This window comes from Andrena cerasifolii, chromosome 1 (genome assembly GCF_050908995.1).
Source record: "Andrena cerasifolii isolate SP2316 chromosome 1, iyAndCera1_principal, whole genome shotgun sequence".
Classification (NCBI taxonomy): domain Eukaryota; kingdom Metazoa; phylum Arthropoda; class Insecta; order Hymenoptera; family Andrenidae; genus Andrena; species Andrena cerasifolii.
Window position 1 is genome coordinate 19,877,334 of NC_135118.1, and position 24,575 is coordinate 19,901,908.

Here is a 24,575-nt window from a genome sequence, read left to right on the forward strand (position 1 = left end):
AAACTCCTGTCCTGTAGACGCGATAGGTTTTCCAGAATTAATTTCCGAATATTACCTTCAAAAACAAGTGTCTAGACTAGAATACCCCCTTAAGCGGCTGTTCCGGTCTAGAGCCCATAAAAATAGGTGTTTTTAGGAATTAATTAAAGGAAACTAGATGCGTATAATTTAATGGGACTTTCTGCATTGTATTAAGGATGTCTTAAACTATAGACATATTTTTTTTGTTTTATAATTAATCATTGCAGACGGCACTGGGGAGTCGTTAAAGTCGAGGCGTCAAAAAATTCATTCAAAACGGCGGAACCAGTAGCATCCAAACCATTGGTCTGAAATAAAAAACAATGCCAGATTATTAAAGGGCATGAAAGTCTTTCGCGGACCGACCAATAAAAATCACAAAAAATTACACTTTTTTAGTATTTAACGACACTTGAAGTTTGAAATCACTTTTTCCCTATATTTTTCGTGCTTTCAACGCCTTTAAAAATTATAAATCTTCAAAATTTTGCAATTTTACTGGTCTGTCCACAAGCCGGAAGTATATTCTTCAAAATAAAAAAAGTTTCAGTCGAATCGGATAATAACTTTTCGCGATACAGGTTCCACGGATCTTAAGAACACTGATTCGAGAAAAACGCGTTCAATAAAGTTTTACGCGAGCGCCGAGTGGTTGGGTGTTACCCGTGCATTTGCCGCTATTCAAATCCCTATAACTTCGGGAATTTCATAAATTTCCAAAAATCCCTTTAAACACCTATTCTTAAAAGTTAGAACATTCGAAAAATGAAATACAAAAAAAATCGGTATTTACCCCCGAACCTCCCCTTAACTCGGCGGGAGGCACTACAGGGTAAAATTTACGATAGAGGCGCTAGTTGCGAAAATACAAAGACTGTTTAAGTATTTGTTACAATTTTTTAAAGAACTTTAATAAAGATTTTAAGATACTTCATAAATCTTGTTTGATTCTTAAAGCACTTTACTTTAACATAAAAATTACAAAGTTAAAAAAAATATTCCGAAACCGTGGTTTTTTACGTTTCAATTTTGGGTATTTTTCACCGGGTAGCGACAACCTGTGTTACAACATGGGGTGCACCCCTCGCCGGGTTAAAGTAGCTTTATTCTCGCGCAGAATTTTGGAGAACACAACGGTGGTTCCTCAGGGAGAAATTATTTCCGAGACTTGGAAATCAGGGGTAAAGTGTTCTTTTGTATGATAGATTTCGATAGCAATAGAAAATCCTTATTGAATAACAATTTAATTATTTAACTCAATTTTGATCCTCTGTCGTTGAATCCTTAGAGTGACTTTATTCTCACGCAGAGTTTTCGAGCCTGCCAATGGTGGTTCCTCATGGTGACTCCTTACTGTATTATGATACAACGAGTTAATAATAAGAAGCCGGTGAGCTTCGCGTCCGCCTGATTCTTGTATTCTACGCGTTTTAAGTGACAGTTCAGCGACTTGAATATATTTAGCTCGTTGCCCGTCTCGCCTGGCGATCTTAAATTACAGGGAGGACGAAATTACCCACTTTTTTAATAACAACGTTTATTGTTAGCACGCCGAAGCGCGCTTCTTCCGACAGCACCGTGCCCGGCTTCTCTGCATGGCGGTCACGTGCACCGGTAATTTCCTTAATTCGCTAGCACGCGCGATGTACATGAAAATCACAATGTGCGATAATTTACAGGAATGCAAATGAAGCGCACATTAACGCACGGTAGTTCCCCGACGGCGCTGTCGTTGTTGCGCGATTCTTTAAGCGTCGTTGCTTCATCGAGGAAATTCTGTCCAATTCACGACGGACAAGCTAAAACGAGGCACTCGGAATTCGGTTAATAGATAATTTGTTTCCTTAACAATACCGACGATTACAGTTACGCATTTTAGAATGCAAATATTTCCATGTCTTTTTTTTCTTCGTTGATATCTGCCTGTACAGATAAAGCGGCGTCAACGAACATGATTAACGAGTGACATCGACGATAGGCCTTTCCTGCAACCGCGATAGCCGAAGACGAATCTCAAAATAAGTACGCTGGCATAGGCTCACATTGGTTCGCGTAATTTCCACATTTAACTCTTCATTTAGCGAATCGCCCGTGCTCTGAAATATTAATAGTAGGTATTTTAATCGATTGCGTAATTACGAGTTTCATTGAAACATCAATTCACGAAGTAGAGGGGGGCTGGGGGGTGATTGCGTTTATCAACACTCGTAAATATAAGTGTCTTTAATAAATTTCCAGTGTCCATTGACAGGCATTTTTCTATACCCTGCTTGCTTTTCTAAAAGGAATAATTATTCGTGCACTGTGCTACTGCATTTGCGAATCTTTATCGTTGAAATAAAGTTGGACCGCTGCTTTGGGAGCCATAGCTTGTCGATTGCTTTTACAATGTTATTCTTATTTGCAACGTGTCAGGAGGTGAAGCAGGGCGGTAAAAAATTCGTGCGAATATCTATAGATAGGCAAGTCGCATATTTGAAACGGAATCTTGCCTACTTTATTTCGGTCGCTCCGCTTCTATTTCGGTTCATTCCTCTTATTCGAAGAGTGATCGCACTCGCGAATGGTCAGCGATATCCACGGATCACACGCTGCACGTGCTTCTCCAAGGCACAGAATCGTGGGACGGGCATGGGCGAACGTTTTCAAAGTCGGTCGGCCGGTTCATTCGCCGGCGATTTTAAATTAGCTCGCGCGGACGGGACACGGGAATGCTTGGAAAATTTTGCTTGTCAACCCTGCCGGCCTTTGTGATGCCGCTTGACCGACATCTCGCGACGAGGAATGAATCTCTGCGAAGCAAATTGCGAAGGGAACGTTGAATGTTCTCGTGCGAATATACCTATGAATAGATTGTTATGAATTAATCGGTTACAAGCGTTGGGAAAATTGAGACTTACAGATTACTGTTGATGATGTATGAGTAGGCCATTTGGGGGGAGGCGAATGATGCAATTGGAAATATTTGGAATGATAGATTATGGAGGATTCGGGTAATGAGGAATGTGGAACGTGAAAATTTTGAGTGTGGTAAATGTGGAGCACAAATGTTTTGAGCACGAAAAGTGGGAAAGATAAAAGTTTTGAGCCAAAAAATGTGGAACATAAAAGTTTTAGTATGAAAAATGGGGAACATAAAGGGTTTGAGCATGAAAAATAGGGAAGATAAAAGTTTTGAGGAAGAAAAATATGGAACATAAATGTTTTGAGTATGAAAAATGTTGAAGATAAAAGTTTTAAGTATAAAAATGGGGAAGATAAAAGTTTTGAGCATAAAAATGTGGAACATAAATGTTTTGAGCATAAAAATTTGGAATATAAATGTTTTGAGCATGAAAAGTTGAGAAGATAAAAGTTTGGAGCATGAAAAATGGGGAAGATAAAAGTTTTGAGCATAAAAATTTGGAACATAAATGTTTTGAGCATGAAAAGTTGGGAGGATAAAAGTTTGGAGCATGAAAAATGGGGAAGATAAAAGTTTTGAGCATAAAAATGTGGAACACAAAAGTTTTAGTATGAAAAATGGGGAACATAAAAAGTTTGAGCATGAAAAATAGGGAAGATAAAAGTGTTGAGGAAGAAAAATATGGAACATAAATGTTTTGAGCATGAAAAATGTAGAAGATAAAAGTTTTAAGTATAAAAATGGGGAAGATAAAAGTTTTGAGCATAAAAATGTGGAACATAAAAGTTTTAGTATAAAAATGGGGGAAATAAAAGTTTTGAGCATAAAAATGTGGAACATAAATGTTTTGAGCATGAAAAGTGGGGAAAATAAAAGTTTGGAGGATGAAAAATGGGGAATATAATAATTTTGAGTATGAAAAACATGGGATAGGAAATTTAGCGTGTTCATAGTGATAAATGATAGAAAAGTGGAATCGATTGTTTAGAATATAGAAATCATAGAATTCTGGATATGGAATATACAGTGCGGAATAAAGAATACTGGATCTATGGAAGTGGATTTCAGTGAATGAGGAAATGTAATTTATTAGTTTTTAAACTGGTGTAGATGAGCTAGAATTGTTCAGGGTTTTTCTGTTGATGTCATACGTATCTATGACAGTGATCGAATACATGTTGCGTCTTCAACCGCAGCTACCCACAAACACGTCGACCGACGGCACGAATATATGTATTATTTCGGTAATGTACAACGTTACTGATGAACGATATGAATTATTACAGGTATTTAGAAACAATGATGCACCTGTTCAAAGGTAACGTCGGCTCGGGTATATTTGCGTTGGGGGATGCCTTCAAGAATGCTGGACTTCTGCTGGCTCCGCCTCTGACGATCTTCCTTGGGGTCATCTGTGTTCACGCACAACATATTCTTGTACGTAAAATCAATTTTCCTTCTCCCCTTAAAATATATCAAACATGAACAAATTTAATACATCTTCATCACATCCCCACCTAATATTTACTTCACCCTTTGCTACCACTATTAAAACAGTAACCAAGTTTTTGATCAAACTGTACTTCACTATGCTCAAGTAATAGTCCTCGCAAAATTACCTACTTTTAAAGAATTAAAATCCTACTAAATTAATTTCAATATCCACACAACATCCATGCTACTTTGATAAATCCATGGGAGTGCGAAAGTTTACATCATTGAGGTTTTGCAGCAAGGCGTTTGACATTTTTTAGGGGTGGTAAGGTCCCTAGACTTTTTTTCCCAAAGCTCAAAGCTGAAAAACTTTGAGACTAGCGCAGCTTTTACAACTGGCTATATCCCTTCTAGTTACTATACTAACAAGGGGAGGACACCACGAGGTCGATACCGATTTTTATGAGCTATGGTACCCTGAATCTATGTCGAAAATAAGTAAATAGGTGTCCGAGCGTTTCTGCGAATGGGCCTTAATAATAAAGATATTTAATCATTAATATGTAAATTATTAAAAATTTCATAGTGGCCGTGGGGTTTTAGTGGGTAAAAATCCCACACTACCGTGGCGTCCGCGGGAGATTCCCTTCTGGAGGCGTCGGGGTTCCTTTTGAAGATGTCTCCACGTTAAAAAAAAACTTAATAAAATTTGTTATTTTTATAAATTATTTTTTCTTATAATTTTTTTTAACTTGGGGAAATCTTCAAAAGGCACCCGATTCCTTCAGGGGGGAATCCCCCGGGATGCCAGGATAATGTGGGATTTTTACCCATTAAAACCCTACGGCCACTATGAAATTTTTAATAATTTCCATGTAAACATCTCTACTATTTACTTATTTTCGACATAGATCCAGCGTGCCAAGGCTCGTAAAAATCGGTGTCCTCCCCTTGTAAGTAATAAGAAGATCTCTAACGCGCATGCCCAAACAAACTCTGCCCCTCAACTCTCTAAAAACCTCCCTTTAATCATACAACGAACTGCATATAACAGCGAGATCATTGACTGGCAGCTGAGAAAGCCTTTAACGACACAGATATTATTGTTGACCGCAGGTTAAATGCAACGAAGAGGCGACGCGTCGCGTTAATGATCCGGCGGCTACGTCCGGATTCGCTGGTACCGTGGAAATGTGCTTTGCCACCGGTCCTCTAGCACTCCGAAAATACTCTGTGCTTATGAGGTTCGTATGCGTGTCAGAGGAGGTTGAAACAGAGACAGCATCGGCTATCTTTCTTGGCGTTTAGATCGAAATCCGTCTGATGTCTCTCTTCGAGACTTAACGCGCATAAAATTGGAAACGAAAGAAGGGATGATCGACAGTGTCGAAGAATTCCTTCATTTCTCTCACTTCCTTTTCATTCTCTCGTTTCGTTACTTTTCATTTCGACATACTCCGTTTGGATTTAATTTCTATTACGTCGTGATAATCGTACGGGGTGATTCTTATCGAGAACAGATGCGATTGCCTCCGAAGCTTCGAGGAATTATTTAGTGCCACTTGAGCTCCTCTCAGCAGAATCTATGAAAAACTACTGCTTCTTTTGCTGCATCAAACACTCGACTTTCAAATGCCACCTACCCCTTCGCTTTTACGCAAAGTTCTCTCTAAAACAATCGCATCGATCGCTTCGTAAGATTCACCCCACGCGACACGTCCGATCAACTTGTTTTCATTATTTACATTTCCGTTCGTCGCTTTGTTGCAGAAAATTGGTTAATATATTTTTGTGTATCACGCAACTCGGATTTTGCTGCGTTTATTTCGTTTTCATTGCCAAGAACATGAAGCAGGTGAGCGATCCAACATGCTCGTTTTCTCCTTACCGAGAGTGTTTTAATCCGTTTTGGAATTCTACTAGTGGCACCACCCTGGAGCCCCCCAGTGTTCTGCTATCGTAACGGCGATTGTTTCGGCAGGTGCTGGACGTGTACGGAATCTCGATGGACGTCCACCAGCACATGGCTGTGATCCTGATCCCCATAATGCTCAGCACGTGGATAAGGAACCTCAAGTACCTGGTGCCGCTCTCCTCGCTGGCGAACTTTCTGGTCACCTCCGGTTACCTCGCCACCATGTATATAATGTGCCACGATCTGCCGCCCATCCAGGAGAGGCGGTACATAGCCGATTGGCACCAGCTGCCTCTGTTCTTTGGCACTGTCATATATTCTTTCGAGGGTATCACGCTGGTAAGCATCTTGGTCCGCGTCAACACGTGCTTCGCCGCATTTATGTAACCACGTATAAATTTGGCAACCGACTTCGTCGCGACTCCTTCCACTAATAAGAAACATCCGTGCACCGCGAGACGTTCGCTCCCAGCGAAATCGACGCCGTAGTGGTCCCTCCCAAGGTTGTACTCCTCCATACGAGGATATTCTCGGGATTCTGTAGTGGAGCAAAGGATAGCTTGGGTGTTTTGTTTCAGAGTATCTTCAGAATTGATGGGGAAATTACGAAGTTTTTAATCATTGAACCTCCGTAGAATTGCACCCTCGTCTGTGAATGTATCTTCTTTGTGATCATGTCTCGAAAGCTCTTGCAGAGGCCAATAATTTTCTTTAATATTTTTAAATCTTTCGTGCGAGAATGTTTCTGAGATATTTGCGAAACAGAGCATTTTGTGAGTCGGGTCTTTTTTTAAGATTTCATCCCTCTGTATCAAACCCTTAGCGTCGCACTAAATTTTAGAAATGCGGTAAAAAATTACCACCTTTTTATGTTTCTATTTTACTATAGAGGAAATTTTTATAATCGGGGTTGGAACACTTTTTCGAAAAGAGCGTTTATTTTTTATTCTTGGTGTTACGGGTTAAAGGTCTTTTAGGAATTAGTGGAGAAACTGGAAAACTGAGATGTTGGTCCTGAAAACTGCTCCAATTAATTTCGGCAGCGCGCTGATTTCAATTATTCATCGGGAGGATTTAAAATGTTAAACAACCCTCGTTGTTATATTCCAGGTGTTACCTCTGAAGAACGAAATGAAGAAGCCAAGTAATTTTAATAAGGCGCTGGGAGTCTTAAATGTCGGGATGGTAATTGTGGGCACAATGTTCGTCGCGATGGGTTTTATATCTTATTTAAAATATGGCGACGCAGTGGCTGGGTCCGTCACTTTAAACCTTCAGTCGTCAGAAGTGTAAGTATAAACGTATTTATTACTTCATACATGTGGACATTCTATGTATTATTCAGTTGGAATAAAATTACAACTCGTGACAATATCTTTCGGCACAGGTACATGTTAATCACTCGCTAAATAAATTTACCCACTAAAGGCTTCCCAACCCGAGAATCCTGATTTTAATGAAACTTTTTAAAGTACATAAGGCGCATTTTTTTTCTGTGGTAATTCACTCTGAAGGGGTGAAATCAGCCCTTAAAGTAATCGCGTTGTTTTTTAAAATAACATTTCACCGGTGCGAGATAGAACAAAACTTTAAATATAAAAGTCCTTCAGCTTTCTATGATTTATCACGCTGCCAAAAGCTATATTAAAAAGAACAACGAAAAAGCGCAATAACTTTAAAAGCTGTTACGCTTACCCCTTCAGGGTGAATTCCCCCAGCAAAGAATGCTTCTTGCACACTCAATATCCTCCACGTTCGCACGGAGATTCATTAAAATCTGAATTCTCGGTTTGAGAAATAATTCTGCAAAATTTCGATTTTTACGAATTTCTCCAGCTTCTAATTCGATTTACAATATCAGGAGAATCCGGCAAGTGATTAGCAACTACTTCTAGTGGCCCGCTAGCATTACCATAGCCTAGGATACTTTTCACGTTAAGTCGAAACCAATACCGTATGTTCTACAGTAGACTGTTATGCGTTCAGGTCGATAAGTCGCACTGCGTTAAGAAAATAATCGAAATTCTGTCAGACAAAAAACGAACAGTAACGAGACGCAAAAACCTAGTTAAGAAACCAAAACTCTTTGTAACATAATTTTCTGTTGCATACGAAGGGTGGATGGGAAAAGCGTCGTCGTGCTTTCAAGGTTTCTATCATATAGTGTGTCTTTGTGGAAGTGTTCTACTTTACAAGCATTACTCACTTTAAAGGGAGTTTCGTTGTGTTTCCATTAAACGTATTAACAATCAGAGATTTCTACCTGTTGCGTGCCAGCTTGAATACCGCATGCTGCGTTATTTAACAAACATACCAAATGTAGCTATAGTCCCGATACCCGGCGAATGACTTTACTCTCCTCCTTCACTATCAAGCAATCGGTACTCCTTTCAATTATTCACGATGTATAATTGTCTTCTTACAGCTTACCCCAGTGCATAATGGTCGCCATCTCGTTGAGTATATTGTTCACGTATGCACTTCAATTTTACGTTCCCGTTGCGATCGTTTGGCCGGGAATCGTCGACCAATTTGGCCCTTTCAAGTGGCCAGTCCTAGCAGAGACTGTTTTCCGCTCGGCGTTATGCTTCCTCACATGTAAGTTGAACGTTCTACGCCTTGAACTTCCAAAATCTTCCTCGTCGACACACTTTTCGCTCGCGCATTGGTGGTGCGAGAGATTCAAGATTTCAAGTGACTCACAAGGGATGATCCCGAGCCCGAGAAATTCAAAAAATTCTGAAGCTTTGCGAATATGTAGGGGATTTCCTTCTGATTACAACGCAACTTTTGTTTGCTGCCCAAATTCACTCGAAGGGGGTGAAATTAACCCTTGAAAATTAGGATATTTTTCGATTTTGTGTTATAACTCGCGAAATGTAAAAGATAGAAGAAAAGTTTCCAGACAAAAGTTAGTTCTCTTAATTAGATCTGTCATTTGGCAGAAATAGTATTTTACAGTTCACGAGTTATAACAGAAAATCGGAAAATAGCTGAATTTTCGGGAGTTAATTTCACCCCCTTCGAGTGAATTTGGGTAGGAAACAAAAATTGTGTTGTAAACAGGGGGAAATTCCCTATATATTCACGAAATTTCAGAATTTTTTGAATTTCCGGGTTCGGGATGTTCCCTTGTTAGTACTCGTTTAGGGTACACGTATGTAATATGGAACACCTGATTTCAAGAGCTTGCCAAAAGTAGGGGATTTTATTCCTTTTAAATTTAATTCACACGAGGGGACGTAGGAACTGACGCATAATTTTGTTTACATAGTAAAATATAAAAAAATCATATGTTTGGAATTTTACTAAAAAAAAACAAACTAAAGGGAGTGAAAATCGGCACACTGTGGGCCGGATTTTAAATTTCCTGCCTTTTAGGTCTTTTTCTTAAGATATCGAAGTAAAATTTACGCCAAAAAATAGGAAAAAATTATTGCTTTCTAATGACGTATAATTTAATATTTTTTACATTTATGTATTTATTATTTTTTTAAACTTATTTATGATTTAAAACATTAATTTTTGTTTGTTTGGTACCTTATTTAATGCCCTTTACACTGGTTTAAGCAAAATGTTTGGGAAGCTTTTCGTTTCCAAATTATAAGGAAAATTCGAATAATAAAGGAAAGTAGCAACAAATCGGTTTGTTTAAATTACAGACCAAGCTTTTGCGATAAATATCTTCTTTTACTAGCAACTAATACAAACAATCCATTAAAAAATATTTTTATATGCAGTAACGAAAATAGCGACATTTTTCAAATTTGATTAGAAATATCTTCGAAACGCCAAAAAGTTCCGCTTTCGGACTAATTGCAATAGCTTCAGTACACTCTCCTCTAAATAATCACGCAACGATCATTTCCCCCCTCGTCTCACAGCTCAAATTATTAATGTTTAAATTTACCAACGTTCGATCAGTTCGTATAAGTAAACTTCAAGATTATAAATTAATCAATACCCACTTGGAAACGGGTGCCGCGGCAGTTCGAAAAAATGGTATCTACTTTGTCACGCCTAGGAGATTTGTAAAGGAAACTGAAAAAACATTACTTTAGTCACTAAAAATAAATTTTTATTAATTTGACGATACAAATACAATAATATACGCTCTTCTACACATTTCTTTATCGAAATTTTACGATGTTCCATATTAAGTGCCGTTCCATATAACCTGCCTTTACCCTATCTTCTGCAACAATCAGTGGAAAATGAAACGGGTGATTCTACGTGGAAAATTGAGGCGATAATTAAGAGTAACGAAATGACCATGGAGGCTTCATTTTCGGATTATTAATGTCGAAAAACTTGGGTCAGAGCGCCCGCTGTACGTGGCCTCACTGACCTGCCCCACGCGCGCCGCTGACTTCGAATTGCCGTAGTTCAGGCGTTCCCGATAACTAGATACCGAAGCTCCCACCGCGATTTCGTTACTCTTCATTCCCGCCTTATTTTCACACTTAGAATCTGCCAATTAATTTCCCACCATTTTAGAAATTTATGGAGACGAAGATTCACGATGATTAACTGGTGTTGTGGCTCTGTTGCAGTTGTCCTAGCAGAGGCGATACCTCAGCTGGGATTGTTCATATCCTTGGTGGGCGCCGTGAGCAGCACCGCGCTGGCCCTGATATTCCCACCGATCATCGAGATGGTGGTCTGCTGGCAGAACGCGTCCCTCAGCGTCTTCACGATGACGAAGGACATCGTGATAGTGCTGATCGGTTTCCTAGGGTTCGCGACCGGAACGTACGAGAGCCTCACCTCGATCATCCAAGCGTTCAGCGCGAAAACGTAAAGCCATATGCAGTCGTCGTATAGAATCATTATATTAGTCGTTGCTCGTGCACGCGCGGGAATCGGCGGATCATGACATCTACGTGGACACCATGGGCAATGATCGTTGGCAAAGCCGGGATTCTCTTTCGTCTCTTCTTCTTCTTTTTTTTTAAATTTCGTAGACTATTATTGTTAATATTATTTATTAGCGCCGAACGGACCTACCGGGGATCTAGCCGATTTCATTGATCTTCCTCTAGCATTCAGCGTATTCTTGATTGTCCCGGATCTGGGAGGTAGCTTCGTCATCTGTGATCCGTCTACAGCTACGTAATCAGAAGCCTCGCGTAGTCCAACGAACAGGGTAACAAATCTCGGGGGACCTCGGTCACAGTTTCCGATTCGAATGTTCTTTCTGTAACCTCAAGCTTGAATGGAAGAATAGTCATCTGTTTCCTGTTTGATAAGGGAACAGATGGAGAAGAAGATTCTGAAATTGGTAGCTGCAGTCGAGTCGCCACGCGTTGCACCTTAAGCCGCGTTCCCACATGCGCGGAGCACAGCGCGTAGCACTCTCAAGACACTTAGAGCGATCGTCTTTCAAAGTGTCTTCAAGCGTCTTCAAGTGGCTTTGTGCTTTTGGCATGTGGTAACGCGGGCTTGCACGCGTCATCGCCTAATACGTAAATTCACAGCGTCAGTTGCTCGTGTCCCAGGGTCAACGTTAAACTAGGATTATGCCGTAGACACGTAGACGCTTAAGATTCTAAAAAAAATAAGAGAGAAGGGAAATTGACTGTTACCGTAATTGTACCGTGATACGTAAACTAGTAGGACCTGGAGAAGCAAAACAATCGGATGATAAACGGACATTATTCTTTCTTTTCTTTCGAATCGTTGTAAATTGTAATTGATACTCGAGGATCGTGTGATATAAAAAGACAAAGGGGTGTAGATTATTTACGTATTTCTCGCCGAACGGCAGCCCGGACGAAGGTGCGGGGAATGCCGCGCAGCTCTCCGAACTCCTCGCAATTTCTTCATCGTGATTTCGCGGTTCCAGCTGTGAGAATGTCATGTATGTATCATAGTTGTGTTAGGGTGACCAGCGTTTCAATTCGAGCAGACAAAGACGACGGAACGAGAAATATATTTTTTTAAATACAATTTTTTTTTTTGTACAGCCTGCTTCTTCTTTTTTAAACACAAAACGACCCTGATGCGAGGCGTGGAAGTAACACAAGAACGATATTGGTCACCCTGAGTCACAATTAAGTTCCGCCAGCACCGATACACGTCGCACATCGTTATCTGTCGTTTCATTACGAAATTTCATTATACTTAGCGTTTACCTGCGACGCGATTAAACACACACCCCCGCAGACGGGGTGTGTCGTATCTGTGAGTAACTGATGTGACCATACGGTTTAATGTACATTTTTATTTATTTCTTCTCTCGCCGCACGATCGATATTTATGAAAGGGAACGGCGGAAGGAAGACGACGAGAAGTTGAACATTGTTCGATTGTATTATGTTATCATGGATGAAAGCATCGACTTGGAATATTTCTTTCTGTCTGTAAAGCTACGCAGCACCGGCAAAAAGAGACGCATACTCGGAGAAAGAAAGAACGAAGTGAGCAAAAAAAAAGCCGAAGTGGTGTGAAACTTCGATGACCGTTTTTAAAAGATAGATCGATTCTCTCGTGCACCGGAATTGACAATAGATAGTAGCAGAGTCACAGGCACGCTTTCATTTACCTTTATTCTTACGCACAGTAACGAAGGGAGGATACTTGAATAAATAGAGGGTGTTGTCCAGTGTCCCGAGCAAACAGAATGCGAAGTAGATGGGTGTTCTTTAAAATTCGATATAGAGTAGTGAAAGAGAGTGGACTGGATTTGGTACGTAGATAGTATTGTAAAACGCCGCACCGCAGATTCGGTGGTGTGCGTATATCTCACAGCGATCTTAGTCGCTCGAGCGAAATTCTCGAAATTCTCTCGCTGCTCATCGGTCGAAACGTTGTTTGATTTGTGTCTAATGTCGAATAGTGCAGCCCCTCGAGCCGACGGTGGATTTCGATTACCCTCTTGGATCTTCCGTGGACGCATTGTACCGATATAGTATTAATTATTTAAGCGACTCGTCGATTGTTAGGGGGCCGCGCACAAGTGGATTGCGCCGCCTCGGAGTACAAAGTCTCTCAGGGAAATTTTATATACGTGTAGATACTCAGGTGTTCTTGTTAGGGTTGTTTGGAGGTGTAAAGTGACGATGACACTTTCCTTTTCTCGGAGGTTGATGAACGATAGTCAAATAAACATGCGTGATTGTCTATTCATGTACCACTGTGTTCATTCAGTGTTGGTCGATGGGTAAAATATTGGCGAATAAATTATTTGAAATTTACTGGCTCTACTGAATGATCGTTGGTCTTGGAACAGAGCTGAGTCGAAGGCACTGATTTATGGGAATGCTGAGGAAATACTTGTATACGCAGCCAGATAGCACACGACCCCTTAAACACGTCCACTTTACGTCTGCTTCTGGTCCGAGCGTCTTATTACCTGATTTGGACGTTTTCAAGACGTACGAATCGGTTCGTCCTAAAGATTTCAAGCAGGGCTTGAATAGGTTTCCAAAATAACTGTTTCAAACTGTTATATAAAGGTTCTGACTGAAAGAGTTATGAAGAACCTTTATTCGGAATAACCGTTATGAAGAACCTAAATATCAGACTGTATAAGTATAAGTTACGGTTCCTATATAGCTCTATAACTTACGTCTATAAAGAACCTAAATATCAGACTATATAAGTTACGGTTCCTATATAGCTCTATAACTTTTATTTTTTAAGTTCTATAACTTTTATTTTTTAGGTTCTATAACTTTTATTTTTTAGGTTCTATAAGTTTTATGTTTTAGGTTCTATAAGTTTTATTTTTTAGGTTCTATAACTTTTATTTTTTAGGTTCTATAACTTTTATTTTTTAGGTTCTATAACTTTTATTTTTTAGGTTCTATAACTTTTATTTTTTAGGTTCTATAACTTTTATTTTTTAAGCTCTATAACTTTTATTTTTTAGGTTCTATAACTTTTATTTTTTAGGTTCTTTAACTTTTATTTTTTAGGTTCTATAACTTTTATTTTTTAGGTTCTATAACTTTTATTTTTTAGGTTCTTTAACTTTTATTTTTTAGGTTCTATAACTTTTATTTTTTAAAGTTATAGAACCTAAAAAATAAAAGTTATAGAACCTAAAAAATAAAAGTTATAGAACCTAAAAAATAAAACTTATAGAACTTAAAAAATAAAAGTTATAGAACCTAAAAAATAAAAGTTATAGAACCTAAAAAATAAAAGTTATAGAACCTAAAAAATAAAAGTTATAGAACCTAAAAAATAAAAGTTATAGAACCTAAAAAATAAAAGTTATAGAACCTAAAAAATAAAAGTTATAGAACCTAAAAAATAAAAGTTATAGAGCTATATAGGAACCGTAACTTATACTTATATAGTCTGATATTTAGGTTCTTTATAACGGTTATTCCGAATAAATGTTCTCCATAACTCTTTCAAGAACCGAAATCTTTATAATAACAACGGTTTCAAGCTCTGATTTCAAGACGCCTGTGTGGTATCTGGGCATAGGCGCTTCTTTCGTGTGATTTTTAACTGTCTCACCTTTATTCCGGTAATAATCTAGGTGGCCTAGCTATTTTCGTGATTGCACGACCATAAAGTACACGTTGTGCTGTTCGTTTTCTGAAAGAAAAGTCACGAAACTGAGCATTCTGAATTTATCCATATTATATTATTGCAGTCTGAAGTTCGATGGAGATTTAAATTACTTTTCAATGACGAATTTGCAAACTTCTCATTCGCAGAATGACGGACTGAGTAATGATCTACTAAGTTAATAACTCACTTTGGTCCACCCAGAATGGATTGCACGGAGGAGGAGGTACACTTTGAATTCAGCATCGAAAATTTCGCATTTTCTTTTGCATTGTAATTGCCCGTTTCTGTTGGAAAAGGCGAATGTTTTTCAACTGAGCATTCTACTCCCGTTGATGAAGATTTTGGATATTTACATGGCCATGGAGCACGAGTTAAGCCCTGACGAATTTTGCCTACTGTTGTTTGCTAGAGAGGAGGCGAAAGGAAAGTGCAAATTAGACGTTGATCCTTTAAAGAGTTATGCACACGATCCTGAAGAGTTTAAGGTTAACAGTTATCATTAATAAACGAACATTAGTTACTAAATAAGAGTACCGCGTGAAATGCTTTTACGTTCATGAAGGCTCTGTCAGTTTCTGTGCAAAGTGTAATCGTCGACCTGTTCATGAATATTATTCGTCACGAATCGTTCTTGGAGGCAGTGAGCAAAGATATTTTGGAGAAACAACAGTGTCGTAATTACGATGACTTACATCAGACCATGGGTAAGTGATTCGATAAAGACTCTTCTTGCGGGCAGTGACTCCACCTCGTCGAAATTGCGATTATCCCTTTCACGAAAACACGAGATTAATTTTTTAATAATTATTTAGGAATGTTTGCCGTTGTTATTTCAATACTTCGAAGCTTACTTGCTCTCATCCACTTAATTTATGCATAATCATTTCACTTTTTAATTACAGCGCTGGTGTACATCCTAGCGTACAGAATATTTTCTCTATTCTTCGAAAACTCCATCGAATGTTTCGTTCACTTTAAATTAAAGAAAATGTTGTTCCTGGTCTCGTACCTCCTTCGTCCAGAAACCTCCAACATGTTCTACCAGAAGGGTTGCTCGATATACGAGGTAGATTTCGTGGAGCAGAAGCTGATTTTTCCTTTTTTGGAAGCGACGTCTTACTTGGAGGTTCCTTTCCTTCGATTCCTTAAACGGGTACTAGGCGGTCGTTTCGTCGAAAATCAAGCATTTCTTTTTCAATTAATTACAAAAAAATAAATTGAAGCAGATACCTGTTCGTTGACACAATGTGCATTAACATCGTAAGCTTTAAAAAACGTTTGTTTCGCCAAAAATGTGCATTATAGATGATTTTGACACTCGATTATTGATTCGATTTTGACGAAACGAGACGAAACTCAGCGACCTGCTTATCAATTCTTCTTTAGAATACCGCTGATTCTGCAGCGAACCTGTAAAAGAAGCAAAATTATGAAAATGAAGATTTTTAAAAAAAAATACGTGTTTCGTTAAAAAAACGACGAGGTTTTAGTTTCTTTTCATAAAGAATAAGAGTATTTATTAAATTCAATTTAGGTTCAGGTCGAAACTAAACATTTGAACCGTTTGGAACCTCCGTTTTTGAGCTATCACTGGAAAAAAAGAAACTTTTTTTCAAAAACCTCATATATAATCCATATTTTTGACTAAACAAACATGTTTTTTTAAAGTTTATGATGTTAATAAATTTTGTCTCAAAGAACAAGTCACAGTTTCAATTTCTTTCTTTCCAATGAAGTGAAGAAGAAATGCTTCATTTTCGGCAAAAACGACTGCCTAGTATCCTGAATCTTCTGATGAATAACACGTGGGATTCATTTGAATCAGTCATCTCTCGATTAACATTCGACAGAAGCTTCATGATCAGATCAAACGGCAAATACAGAATACGAAACCACGTAAAAAGGAAGTGACTATTCCGAAGTTCATGAAAGTCCTTAATCGACCAAGGCTTCAGGTGCGAGCACCTCCGCCTTCACCAGTAGTAAGCGATCTTCTTCCCCCATCATTTCAGAAACAACGCATAAAACAAGTAACGCACAGTGCACATATACCGTGGCTACTTCTATTTCCATAAATTAAAACAACGTGTAACTAACGGTCGAAGTCTATAAGAGCCCGACAAGGAAACGTACCTTTTTTTCCTCTTCCAAAAAATTCTGTTCCCGGAGAAGTCGATGCTTCGATCGGGCCTTGCATTTGGAGCGGAACTCGGTTTACAGCGTACCGAAAATAAAGCTATCAGTTTGTAGTAATGCAGGATTAAGGGGTCATTCTACATTGACCGGTCGAAAAATTAAGCTACTTTTAAAGATTTTTTCTCCGTAAATACAATATATAAAGAAATCTTTTTTTTTTTAGAATTTATTAAGCTTCTTTTGTATTATAAAAAAAAAATTAAAAAGAATTTTCTTAATTTGTTTTAAATGTTTTTTTTTTATAGTGTCAATATGGCAACTAAAAACAGAGGTATGCTCGTGGCGCAAGTGATTTCCCCACTTAGGCTTATTTTAAACAAAAAATTCGACAAGATTCTTAATCTGTATGAGTGTCGCTATCACTTTTACCTCAATTGACAATTTTTGTCGAAAAATAATCAAGAAGGGTGTTTCATTAAACTTTTTTTCAAACCGGTCCCATTTTATTTTTATAATATAAGAGTATCTTAATAAATACCAAAAAGATTAATTTCTTTATGTGTATGTTGTATTTACTGAGAAGAAAATCGGAACAAATAGGTTAATTTTTTGGGCCCATCATAGTAGGATGGCCCCTTAAGCCGGGCCCACATTTGTTACCGCACCGCGGTCCGTTACCGCGACCTGCTACCTACCTGACCGGCAGTGGTAACAAGCGTAAGAAACTAAGGGGCTAGGAGAAAATCTGACTACCCCACGCGATGCAGCAGACATTTTTCCCCCGGAAAACATCAACAGAAATCGTAAGTCACGTTTCGTTTTCAAAGGTACGGCTATTGAATGTTACAAGTTCAGATGGCTGTTGAACCGAGAATTATCGGCAAAGAGATATGTCGCTTTGAATAGTCGACTTGTTTACTAATTCTTAAATTTGAAGCAATAACTAATCTTTTTCTAATTAAAGTTATCACTTATGATAATTTACAACAATGCCATATATGTATCAGATGATACACTATTTACTTTACATGAATTTCTTTTAACTTTTCGCGTGACGGATCGGCGAAAAATAATGTCGGGCTTTATAGGTCGCGGTAGCAGAGGGGGTTGCGGTAACAAATGTGAACCCGGCTTTAACCCTTTAGCTCCCGCACCTAGATCCCGTTGAAGGAAAAATATGCCGTTATCTTTTTATCCTTAAAAATGGCCTGAATTTATATATTTTTATTAATTTTTGTTGTCAGTGGTTAAAATGCATAAAACCAATTAATACAGAGTTCAGGTAGGTCCAGCTTTTTTCAGCGGATGAAACTACGCTAAACATTGTATTACTTAAACTGTAGCAAACAGTGAATTGCGAATGCAAATGGCAAAACGCCAAAAAAAAACGGAATGTATCATATATGATACGTTTGGCGCTAAAGGGTTAAGTGTAAAAACTTTCCTACAGTTTCTGCAAGTTAACAAAATGGCAACCGTATAATTGCTTAATTACTTTAGAACTGGGAATATAAATATCCGAGGCGCGCTTCCAACTCTCTGCCAAATAAATATAGGGAGTTCATCTCGACCAATAACGCTTAAGTTCGAAATCCAAAACTCCACCCCTAGAAGGTTAACCTACCTTTTAAAGAAATATATGAGCCGTTTATTTTGAAAGTGACCTAAGTCCATTTAGATTTAAAAGTTTGTTCTATATAAATTTTTAATACTAACTTCAAGTTGTACACGTTTCTACAGCCAACAAAAAACAATTGACAAATGGACTTAGGCCACTTTCAAGATGAGCGACTCATATAAAATTCGTATGTAGACATCCAAGGCAACGTAGGTATACATATACTCCCTAACGTGTATACTCTTTGTAAATAAATTACTTCTAGCCTGATAAATCTCACGTTAATTAAAATAGTAACCCATCAACGTTAAGCATCAAAGGGACTTAACGCGTCCACATCGACTCGATTCGTAAACGCAAAGTCGTCGATTTAACGAACCCCGAAGTTTTCCTTTTTTTGAAGACCCCTCGTATTCTGGATAGGACGTGTCGATGACGAAATTTTTCCGCCACGTTCCGCGGACGAATTACGTGAAGCCCTCGACGGAGTCGAAATTGCAGTCGTTGCGCGCGGCGAACAAATTGCACGCCATGAACTTGTTGAAGGACGCGAATGAAAATGCACCGAGTTGTTCGCAGCGTCGTAAGAGCTTGGCGAGATCGACCGAGGGTGAGAAACCTACGGCGACTTTCGTGAGAAAGTCAGCCCCGACTTTTAAGGTGACTTTTTAGAATTTGTTGTTGGATGTTTCGTTCTTAAAGGGTTCAGGTCTTGAATTGTCGAAAGATCGATTTTTTTCTATTTCATTTTTCGAGTCTTCGACCTTTTAAGAGTGCGCGTTTAAAGGGATTTTTTGAAATTCGAAAAATTCCTGAAGTTATAGGCATTTGAGTATCAGCGAATGCGTTCACGTAAAACTTTAATCGCGTTTCTCTCTAAACAGTGTTCTTCAAACTGGTGGGACAAGTATCTCGAAAAGTTACTAACCGATTCGATTGAAACTTTTTTTATTTTGAAGGATATACTCTTTCGCGGTGGACAAACCTCTGCGATTTTTAAAATTTTGGAAGTTTGTATTTTTTAAAGACGTTGAAAGAAAGGAAAATATAAGGAATGAGTGATTTTAAATTTCAAGTGTCGTTATTTTTTAAAAAAATGTTACCTTTTGTATTTTTTACAGGTTTGCCTACTAGGGAATTTCATGCCCTTATAATAATATAATTTGGCATTGTATTTTATTTGATACCGATCGAATAAAATTGCGAAGTATCCCATAAAGCATTGAAATCTCGAGCTTCCACTAACAGATGTTGGTGAATGTCAGATTTCAGATCTACCTATCAGCTCTGTTGGCAAAAGCTCAAAGTTCCAAACAAAAAAATGATAGTGTTAAGTGAACAATATTGGTATCTAATGTCACACTGATATCCGAGTCACTGTTGTTCACTAAACTGATGCAAAAGTGACTTAGCACTTTAACATTACTTTGCACTTTCTGTCTGTTCGTACGTAGCATTGTTTTGTTTAACAGCCTGTCGAGGTGAAACAAACTGCAGCTTCGATTTTAAGGGAGTGCGCTCGCGTGATAACCGATGAAGAGAAAGAAATAAAAAAGTAACGAAACGAATTGTTTTTCATTTAAAAAATCCTTATTTTCCTCGTTGTAAAGCCTCGCTGAATTTCTTTCGTGAAATCTCTTAGATTGAAAGAATTGGCAGAGGGTGGGCTCGATCCTTCTGCGATATTGAAGCTCGAGGAAGAGAAGCGGAAAGAGAGGAGAGAGGAAGAATTACTGAAGATACAAGAGAAGCATCTTTTGGCGCTGCTGACACGCGAGGGTGCTTTTATCGCTAAGAAATCGTTACTAAACGATGTCAAATTGCACACTGACAGCGTACGGAAAGAGGTATTTGCGCTTTAACTTTTGCAAAATCGTGAGTAAACTTTGGAGGTGTACAGGATCCTCTGAAATGGTTTAGATTAACATTCTATTAATCATGTCGGTGGAAGAAGCTCGCGCAAACATAAATCCACATATGCTTCCTTTAGAAATTGTTAGGCTTCCATAGTTGCACTTTCAGGGAAATATTTGTGGCAAGCTTCTTGTGAGTCGTAGATAATTTTTTATATATTTATGATAAGACAAAAATTGACGCTAAGATATTTATTAGCGGGACTTAGGAAACAGCAAACTGCTCTCTTCGTTTGTTTAAAGAAGCAGGAACTGTACGAGAAGCTGGAGAAATGGAGGGAGGATTACAATAAGGGGATGATGGAAATTGTTGAGAAGTGCCGTGAGATCGAGCAGTCATCTCGCGAAGCTTTCAACGCCATGATTGACGAAAAACGACAGAGGGGTAAAATATATGTGAATAACCACTACCTACTGTGGCCCGATGGAAAGAAGACTGTTGAAAGGGGCAAGAGGGGTTCTTCGCTCGCATTGGCACCCGCCGCTCATGTCCCGTTTGCTTACTTTGTATTTGTCGAGGTTGTCACGCCGACCAGTAGGGATATACAGTGACTCGCATTAATATTCGGATACTTTTTAAAATCGCATAACTTTTTTAGAATTGGTCCAAACAACTTGAGTTTTTTTGAGAAGCTAGAAGGATTAGTTTGTTAAATGACGTATTTGGTCGTTTTGAAAAAAAATGTATTTGGCTGGAATAGCGAAAAGAATAGTAAAGGTCGATTTTTAAACTTTTCTTTTAAGAATCGCGAAAATTCCCGAAATCAGCGATTTTCGACCTTATTCTGCGATCGGAGCAACGTTAACCGATATTGATGAAACTTTAGGCACGTATACAACTTACTGCAATCTACAAACGTTTTTTTTTTAATTTTCATTACATGCTCACAAAAAAAAGTTTAAAAATCGACCTTTACTATTTTTTTCGCTATTCCAACCAAATACATTTTTTTCAAAACAACCAAATACGTAATTTAGCAAACTAATCCTTCTAGCTTCTCAAAAAAACTCAAGTCGTTTGGACCAATTCTAAAAAAGTTATGCGATTTTAAAAAGTGTCCGAATATTAATGCGAGTCACTGTACTATTCGGACCTCATACTCGGACCCTGGAGTTTCTCGAGCGATTTCTTTCCATCGGGGCAGAGTATGTTTCTATAATATTCGCTACCTTCGTGCCCTATCGTGACCTCATCATCCCCACCATAAAATTGATGTTCGCAAACATTTGTAACGAATTTGAGACCATGATGGAGATTCTCGAATCAACGGAACCCCCTATCATCGTGAAGAATTGTGAAAAAATTCTGTTAATTTCTCATAATTGATTTTTGGTGGAGTTGACACGATTTAATTACCTTGATCAGCTGCAGAAGTTTCGGAAGAATCGCGTCAATTAAAGGCACAGCTGTTCAAGCAGAGGGAGGATGAGACCCAAAGGAAGATTAAAATGATTCAGGAGATCAAGACTATCCAGTCGTTGCGAGCGTTGCCATTGAAGGACTTCGATCCTACGGAAACCAGTGGCTTGGGTCTTCTTTGTGAAATGTCTTTGGCAGAGGTTCGGCATGTTTTTTATAAAGCTATAACATAGATCGAGCAAATCTTTCGCTTCTTTTGAGAACAAGAGAAGAGTCCTTAACAATTATTTCTGCTTTCGTTTGATTTTAATTCAATATTTAATTCAACATAATTATAAGAAATCCTGTGGGATATTTTCTTTCCTCTGCGCTTCAGTTGAGGGAGAGGCTGTTTTGGATGAAAATGAAATTGAACGAGGAGATGGACAATCGGAAAGCTGTCGTAAGTCGAGAACGCGAGAGGCAGAAGAACTTGATCGAGGACACTCGAAGAGCACTCGAGGAATACAAAGCCAGCAAGTTGGTTATGGAACTTTTATCGCTGTCCATAATCCCGATATACCTACCGGAAATTAGAGAAAGTTAGAAAAAGATTTGAAAGTGGAGAAATTGCAAGTTTTCCTATAAATTCTCACCTCCATATGTAAACGATCAGTGAAAGAAAATTCATTCGGGAAAACGTCTCTCTATTAATTGCAGTGGCATGATTATCACTCGGAGCAATTTTCTCCACTCTGAACCACATCAATGATGATTGTTAGCAAACAATATACTGCTGGACAGTATTTTTTACCGATCGGTCAGGCGAAAAGTTAAACAAAATTCATGTAAAGTACATAGAGTATCGTTTGATACGTAGATTGCATTGTTTTAAATTTTTAATTATTAGTTAGAAGAAGGTGACGTGTTGTTTCAAACTTAAGAATTAGTAAACAAGTGACTATTCAAAGCGACAAACTTTATCGTTAAAAAAATGTGTCGCAATATATTAGCCCTCGTTATTAGTTTTCTAAAATTGTATGTAAATTTCGGGTATTCAAATTGTTTGCTCTGTCTTATTTATTTGTTACATGATTTCTAAGAAGATTGTATATTAGGGCGGAGCGGAAAATTTAAATTTGAATTTTCAGTTGGCCTGGGTGCGGGATAGTTGTCTTTTGATTAACCAAACACAACTGTAAAAAAAATTTGGAAAATATTCATGTCTGCAGGTTCCTTTTTCTCCTAAAAATGATTATATAATCATACTATATAGGCGAAAATTTAAATTTGAATTTTCAGTTGGCCTGCGTGCAGGATAGTTGTCTTTTGATTAACCAAACCCAACTTGAAACAAATTTTGGAAAATATTCATGTCTGCAGATTGCTTTTTCTCCTAAAAATGATTATATAATCATATAATGAATATTTTTCAAAATTTATTTACACTTGTGTTTGGTTAATCAAGAGAAAACTATCCCGCACGCAGGCCAACTGAAAATTCCAATTTAAATTTTCGCCTATATAGTATCGCTCCGCCCTATTTTATATTGGGGTGGAACGAAACATAGTGGCAAAATATTTTTTTATTATTCATGACTTCTAATAGTTGGCAAAAGTTGCCTCTTATAAAGTTATTTGAGCTGTGAAAGTTAGATCTTGCTCAACAAATTTTCCGAGGTGCCGCAAGCCATTCAAAAGTCATAGAATCAGTAAATATGAATTTTTAACGGCTTGCGGCACCTCAAAAACTTTGTTAAAGTTACCACTTTTGAAAAGTAATAAGCAATTTCATATTTTGTGGGGGCACGTTTTGCCTTTAGGACGGCCTAAAAAGTTAACAAAAATGGTCGAAAGTCCAACGCAATATTGAAACGTCGATGCCGGAAATTTTTCCAACTCTCTTAATGGAAAAATAACGTGTGCAGGGGTCTATGGTCTATCACAAAATGCTATGTCACGCGATTCCAACTCATTCGCAGCTCTTATCTAACAGAAACATTGGTGTTCCGTTTTACCCACCCGTTCCGTTTTACCCCACTTTCCCCTAAAAATAAAACAAATCGAAAAAGTGGTAACCCTTTTGTCCGCTACTGTATGTTCATACGTATATTGTAACAATCACTAGAAAGTTGTAAATGTAGTTTTTGGGTTTCTCAGACGAGTTGCCCCGCCGTTTAAGCCCCAGCAGCGATCTGCCCCGGTCACATCAGTGGAAATAGAAGCATTGAGGAAGAAGCTTGAAGAACGCCGAGCCCTCAGAGTGCAAGCAGATATTACGCGTGGCTCGAAGCTGCTGAAGTAACGACTCACGTGCCGTGTACCAACTTATTATGACAATAAATTGTACATAATCCACGGGTACTTATTCGCCGCATATTCGAGATTATGTCACGATGCATTTCCGCATATTCATGGTTCACCGCCGATACTACTGCTTTCCTCGTATTTATACCACGCGCGAGTTTCAACGGATACCACTCGCATCCTTATCGCTGTATAAATGTTATAATCGCTAACAACCCACGCCGACGTATGATTAGAAAAGTGGAAAGTTACTGGTCAACGATATCTGGCTTCTGTGACTTGGATTTTCAGTTCCAAACGACTTTATGCAGTTTCGACCCTTAGGGTCTGTTCCTGGACGCTCGGCCGATATGGAGAGTCCAGCGACAATACCTGGACGCCAATCGAACAGGAAACTCCGGAACGCCTCATTAGAGCAAAGTCAGGCGCCGCATGCACATTAGAATCCCCTAAAATTG

General features: G+C 38.4%; 2 protein-coding genes across 5 annotated transcripts in view; both read left to right on the forward strand.

Annotated features, from left to right (window-relative positions):
• LOC143369315 (proton-coupled amino acid transporter 2) overlaps positions 1–13,471 on the forward strand; it is a 52,251-nt gene extending 38,780 nt beyond the window's left edge. For 3 of the 4 annotated variants that reach the window (XM_076813102.1, XM_076813120.1, XM_076813131.1), the window contains 8 exons: positions 4,213–4,363; positions 5,477–5,604; positions 6,131–6,215; positions 6,342–6,614; positions 7,386–7,564; positions 8,392–8,424; positions 8,701–8,873; positions 10,829–13,471. In XM_076813102.1, the coding sequence (XP_076669217.1) occupies positions 4,213–4,363; positions 5,477–5,604; positions 6,131–6,215; positions 6,342–6,614; positions 7,386–7,564; positions 8,392–8,424; positions 8,701–8,873; positions 10,829–11,076 (1,270 nt within the window). In that variant the 3' untranslated portion in view covers positions 11,077–13,471. The remainder of the gene's footprint in view (positions 1–4,212; positions 4,364–5,476; positions 5,605–6,130; positions 6,216–6,341; positions 6,615–7,385; positions 7,565–8,391; positions 8,425–8,700; positions 8,874–10,828) is intronic. The other variant, XM_076813112.1, reaches the window with a different exon arrangement.
• Positions 13,472–14,986: 1,515 nt separating this feature from the next.
• LOC143371568 (cilia- and flagella-associated protein 99) lies at positions 14,987–24,174 on the forward strand (the record flags this gene model as incomplete). Its single annotated transcript, XM_076816868.1, has 11 exons — positions 14,987–15,289; positions 15,367–15,508; positions 15,707–15,930; positions 16,655–16,786; positions 18,982–19,218; positions 20,031–20,113; positions 20,201–20,405; positions 20,715–20,856; positions 21,838–22,031; positions 22,208–22,350; positions 23,971–24,174. Coding segments are annotated over 11 exons (1,950 nt in total), but the record flags the coding sequence as incomplete, so codon positions are not given.
• Between the last annotated feature and the right edge of the window lie 401 nt (positions 24,175–24,575).